Genomic DNA, 6,078 nt, shown 5'->3' with positions numbered 1-6,078 from the left:
GTGTGTGTGTGTGTGTGTGTGTGTGTGTGTGTGTGTGTGTGTGTGTGAGAGAGAGAGAATATTCCCCATAGGGCAGTATAAACTCAGTAATGCTCAGAATGCCAAATTATAGACTGCAAGGGAAATAAGGATGAGTTATGTAACTGAGAACCTGCTGTGGACAGATTATATTAAAAGTGATACAGCTCTAATCAACACAATTACCATGTATTGATACCATACAAGCGAAACTAAGTAACGGAATACTAAAAAATGGCAATACCACTTCATACGAGAGAAGAACCAGTTAGAATAAACCCAAATTTGCAAGTGCTTTATCGGCATGACATTTTATGACGGGATTGCAAAAGCAAGTTGTGCTTGAAGTTATCACTGACCACAAGTCTTAAAGAGGTTTAATAACCCCTTAAAATAAATTTAACAACTGGGCAGACCACATCTGCTGATGAGGATCATGTGATGTGATTAAAAGCAGCTCAATAGAAATAAACGGCTTGCACACATTACATAGGAGACCATCATAAAAGTAAATTAAAATGGGTTAAATTGATATAACACCAAATGTAGTTAAATTGCATGTGATGTAATAGTGGGTATCTTGACGTATTTGTGCTTTAAACGTGTATAGAAACGTCCAGTTCTCCTATGAACACAATGCAGAGCACAGATACAATACAACCACACACAGGGAGCAGTGCGGTGCTCTTTAGTGAGGGCAGGCGGGACTGTCATCCGTTATATTTTTAAAACTGCGTCATGTGCAGCTTCTCCAAACGGCTCGAGGGAGCCTACATCGCTGCTACAGTACCCCCCCCCCCCCCGAAAGAAAAAAAACCGCAGTGTGCAGACTAGTAGTAGTTACCAGTATAGCGCATTTCAGGATAGATCAGGTCGTGTCGGGCAAATCAGATTATTGAGGCGGTAAACTGGATTCTGACGCAAAGGGTTTAAACCCCGGCATAAGCATCGCGTGTGCTGCTCGCGCACGCTCGTGGCCAGCAGCAGAAGCAGCAGCAGTCGGCGCAGAGGAGAGCAGCTCGTGCCACCTTCAGTCAACAAGCCCTCTCTCTCCCTCTCTCTCTCTCTCTCTCTCTCAGGACCGGAGCATGACTTCTCACACACACCGCTGCGACTGAACAGGACGGGCGGCAACATGGCCTCGTATCTGCCGGTAAACTACTCTGCTAGTAGCTTGTTCGACAATTTGTTTTGGGAATTTGATAACTTGTCAGGGTGTGGTAGAGCTCCGCGCGCCGGAGGCCTGCTTTGATTGACTGCAGGTGGTGCGTTACGAGTTTCAGCTTTCCAATCTATAATTGCGTGTTTCAAATGTGCTCCACCACGTGAGCGTTTGGCGTGTGTGTGTGTGTGCGCGCGGGGGGGTTAAACAGGTGGTTGCGAGGGACGCGAGGAATTGCTTCACTGTGATTTAAATGCGTCTTTGGCGCACGTTGTCAGTCAGTGCCAACAGCCGTTTTGCGCCGAGTTGAATATGGCTTCTTCTTCTTGTTCCAGATCGCTGATGACGAGAAAGGCTATGAGCTGGACCTTTTCTGTGTGCCCAGACATTATGAGAACGATTTGGAGAAGGTGATCATCCCGCATGGACTCATCATGGACAGGTAAGATCAACCCGCACCAAACGTTGAAAATGACTCTTATTTCTGTCCAGTCATCTGTCTCCTATACACACACACACACACTGGTTTGTGCTGCTACAGCAGTGCACTGTATTTGTTTGTCAAATCACTGTAGACCACATCCTGAAGTGAATTTGAATGTGGATTTGGGAGGCGTGGGTTTAATGTCCAGTGCAGTGCTGTGGAATGCATTGTAAGCAATTACCCTATCGTGTAAAGCAAATCCTCCCTGTCACTGTGGATGTAGTTCCCTGTCCGAACTACATCCACCATTGAACACATTTTAACTTTCGCTCTCTGATCCAGGACAGAGCGGCTGGCCCGCGACATAATCCAGGACATGGGGGGCCACCACATCGTCGCTCTGTGTGTGCTGAAAGGAGGCTACAAGTTCTTCGCAGACCTCCTGGACTACATTACAGCGCTGAACCAGAACAGTGATAAATCAGTCCCCCTGACGGTGGATTTCATTAGGGTGAAGAGCTACTGTGTAAGCTGCCTTTTCTCATTTCATTGCCAGGAACCACTTGTGCCAATGTGAGGTGTGTGTGATTGTGTGGTCAACAATGAGAACAGTCTTAAATGGGCCGCCGCAGTGTTCAAAGAGTGGAGATTCTGGATGACAGATGTACAGATGTTTAAACCTGTGGTTTAGGTTTGTGGTGAGGTTAATCTAACTGAATTAGTAATAAACACTGAGATGGATAATCTCCTCTTTATTTCCCCTAGAATGACGAGTCAACAAACAGTGTCAAAGTCATAGGAGGGGACGAGCTGTCCAGTCTCTCCGGCAAGGTTAGTCCACCGGAGTGTGTCGGGCAGAAACACTTCAACCACACATTCCTGTAAGCTTGTTCACTTCATCAGCTGTCCTTTCCTTTTGTTTTTCTGCAGAATGTTTTGATCGTCGAGGTAAGTGGTTTCTTCTTTATGCTGTATTATGTTTAAGTGATATGGATACAATACGTAGATGTACATTTATATTGTCAATTACATTTCAATCCCATGTTGCCACACATTCAAATCATCTAACGATATACATTGTCATGTTTCGCAAACTTTGTAATGATTTACATTCCAAGTGCATTTGTTCGTCTTTTACAAATGAAATCTCCGACATCGTTTGAGATAAAACGCCACGGTCTGTTGCACACGAGTTGTATTAATGTCATGTTTTAAGTAATGCTTCTTTGTGTTTATGCCTCCACTCTGATGTGTCGTGCATTATAAAAAGGATATTGTAGAGACGGGAAGGACGATGCAGACGCTCCTGTCCCTGCTGAGTGAATGCAATCCCAAGATGGTTAAAGTTGTGAGGTAGGCGCCGTCGGTCACAGTTCATAGTCCGGGAGGCCGAACAATAGACCTCCACTGTAACTGGCTGCTATGTCTGCAGAGAGAGTGCTCTTAGCTAATGGACGCTCTCATTTAGGACTGCATTAGAGATGTATTGTGACAGAGGGAGGGAGCAGCTTAAGAGTTAATCTGCTGCACTAATTTAACTGCACTGTGGCGTAAGAGGCCATTTCTCTTATCTATTCCTGATAGCTGGTTTCCAAACAGGAAATTTATCGACGCAATGTGGGCTTCCTCTGACGCTTTCATAAGAGACGGTGGTTTTCCATTAATCTACTGTATATGACGGCAGTTATTTCTTTTGCTTTGATGCTGTCCCTGTATTTATAGCCAATGTGTCTCTTGCCAAGCCTCTATTGGGAATAACAATTCTTAAAGGGGCAGTTTACCCAATTCAAACATTTCCCTCTTAGAAATGCAGATAGTTCCTCTTCCAGCTGAGGGTTAGCGATATCTACCGCTGACATTTCTGCTGCCGCCCCAATTCAACAGAGCTGAACAGTATTTCATTTACGGATTACGTTTGAAGAACTCAAAGTCCCCGCTGACCAGAGACATTTGTAAGCTTTCTTTTATTAACTGTTTTCTTTCAGAACCATTTTTCCCGTAGAGTGAAAATCCGACTGTACTGTACATAAAGATACACTTTAATATATATCTTTATATACACTAACGCATAAAGACAGACGACCACCACTTGGCCTGTTCTAACATTGCATCCATGCATGTTGAATAGGCTCCGCACAGAGAGCTCGATCCTGAACCGTGAACATTTGTTTGGCCACGGTGCTCTTAAGGTGTGCCGAGATCAATCTGTGCCATCTGTCGGTATTAACACCTGCACTGAAAATGTTTAGGTGACAACTGCGCGTTCTCTTTGGCGTGTTAATTTCTCTTGGAGGGCTTTTGTTTCTTATACACGCTGCGTTTTGGTTTGTCATTCCAGCCTCCTGGTGAAGCGGACCCCGAGGAGCTCGGGGTACAGACCAGACTGTGAGTGCCTGTTTCCTCAGCTCACACGAAGACATGTTGTCTCTGTGAAATGCACATGAGAGGGCTCATTTCATGCTAGTCACTCACATGTGGGCCCGGTTCTTTGAAGGGCTGCTGAAGCGATATTTAAAGCTGTTTTCCATGCGGGATTAACAGTTATTTCAGGAAAATGTCCTCCAAATGTAGCCGAGCATGGCACTTATGCAGTAACGCATGCCCGATAACCCCCTGCTCACACTGTCTCTGATTATGTAAGGCGTTTAGGTCTGAGTTGGATAATCTCTTTAAGATTGTCCCTGACGGGCAACTGTTACTGTAAGCGTTTTGACTTCCCACTACACGGCACTGACGGCTTAAGTACAACGTCACACAGGCGGTAAATTAGCAACATCTATTTGCTCACAGAGCTTCTAATAACGCTAAATGTTTCCACATCTCATTTTAGATCGGCCTGAGTTTTTCTTCCGCTGCACTGTTTGTTTTCTTTATATGACTCACGGTGATGGTATCTATCTATCTATCTATTTCAGACATTGGTTTTGAGGTGCCAGATGCCTTTCTGGTGGGCTACGCTTTGGACTACAACGAGTACTTCAGAGATCTCAGTGTAAGTTTGCTGCATGTGATCACTTCAGGTGATGATGAGACACCTTGTGATACAATAGCTGTGTTTCAATTCCATGCTACGTTTTAGTTGTGTACTGATTCTGCAGTTGGCAAACACAACATGCATGATGTATATCAATCAAACTGGGCCCTTGAAATGCCACTGCTTACACAAAGAAAAAGAAGATTGTATTCCTAAATATTTAACGCTAATTTTTTAAACCTTAAACCCTCCTCAAACCTGTTCCACCACTATCTGCAGTTATTTAAATATTTTGCAACTGTGAATAGCTCCTTCATTTACTTTTTGCATTATGAAAGAATAATGTGCATTAACAGAATAACAGAAGATGAAAGAATAAAGCATCGATTCTGTAGCTTTTCCTAACCTCTTTCAGATGTAATACCATTTTTTTCTTACAAAGGTTTAAACACGATAAATTAAAACCTGTCTTTTAAAATCCATCGTGTCTATTTTGTGGTTAATTGTAGAATGTAAAAACCTCCTCAGGTTTTTTCAAAGGGTGACATTTCCAAAAACAATACAGAGCACATGACCCTGGTCTAATGGAAGCTACAGCAATGGACTAGCTGTACAACATGTATTAAAGCAGAACATAGAAATGGAAATTCACTAAACATGACTTCACAATCCTCTTGTTTACTTTTGTTTCACAGCACATCTGTATACTGAATGATCAAGCCAAGGAGAAGTACAAAGTATGAGCGGATCAAGTGCTGCCGGGGCGACGACTGGAATCGGGACTAGGACCACTGTGATGCCCCTCATCAACTGTGCTGTGTTTTGAATCTTATTTAATTTTCTACATTAAAACCCACGAAATGTGGGTTGTAAATAACTTAATTTCTCCTCCATTGAATACATGGGATCAGTTATGTATTGTGAATATTTTGGTTGTTGAACTTGAAATGATTTAATCACTTTTGTGTATACTTTACCTGTAAATTTCAGTTGTATGTTGGAGATAGAAAGAAGAACGTCATTTGTTTGAATCGCACTTTGTTCAGTGATATTTAAGGAGCCTTCAGTTTGTTTGTTTCATCTCCTCATTATGCCATGGATGTAGCATCATGCCATAGAATGACTGACTTGGAATGTACTGTATGTTTTATTTCACATCTGACGTTTCCATCGAGGACCTGTATACAGCAATATAAATATCGTCCAATCTCTGAATCCCGTTTTTATCCACGTGATTCTCTTTGCGTTCTCATTTCATGACACGTTCATTCTTATTTATGAGAAGCGAAAGTGTAATTGCACATCTACGGTGTCCTGGCGGCTAACCGGCTAATTGTGGCTATCAAGACAAGTCGTCGCATACAATGACGTCATTTTTATGGGTTTGTTGTGGTCGTGTCCGTTATGGTCTAGATTGTAAGCAATAAACTCTTGCAAGCCACGCTGCCCGTCCTGTCTTACGATCCTAAACCGAACCACTCGAGGTTAATGCTTAACTTT

At 43.1% G+C, this 6,078-nt stretch overlaps 1 protein-coding gene across 1 annotated transcript; it reads left to right on the top strand.

Annotated features, from left to right (window-relative positions):
• The first annotated feature begins 847 nt into the window (after positions 1-847).
• Positions 848-6,019, top strand: hprt1l (hypoxanthine phosphoribosyltransferase 1, like). Its single transcript, XM_031871095.1, has 9 exons — positions 848-1,171; positions 1,516-1,622; positions 1,947-2,130; positions 2,370-2,435; positions 2,535-2,552; positions 2,875-2,957; positions 3,943-3,989; positions 4,520-4,596; positions 5,274-6,019. Exons 1-9 carry the CDS (start codon positions 1,154-1,156, stop codon positions 5,319-5,321), a joined length of 648 nt encoding a protein of 215 aa, XP_031726955.1. The 5' UTR covers positions 848-1,153; the 3' UTR covers positions 5,322-6,019.
• Positions 6,020-6,078: the final 59 nt, after the last annotated feature.

Source organism: Anarrhichthys ocellatus, unplaced genomic scaffold (assembly GCF_004355925.1).
Source record: "Anarrhichthys ocellatus isolate YVR2014 unplaced genomic scaffold, GSC_Weel_1.0 scaffold2, whole genome shotgun sequence".
Lineage (NCBI taxonomy): Eukaryota > Metazoa > Chordata > Actinopteri > Perciformes > Anarhichadidae > Anarrhichthys > Anarrhichthys ocellatus.
The sequence above is the reverse complement of the archived record's forward strand: the minus strand, read 5'-3'. Positions and strand labels throughout refer to the sequence as shown.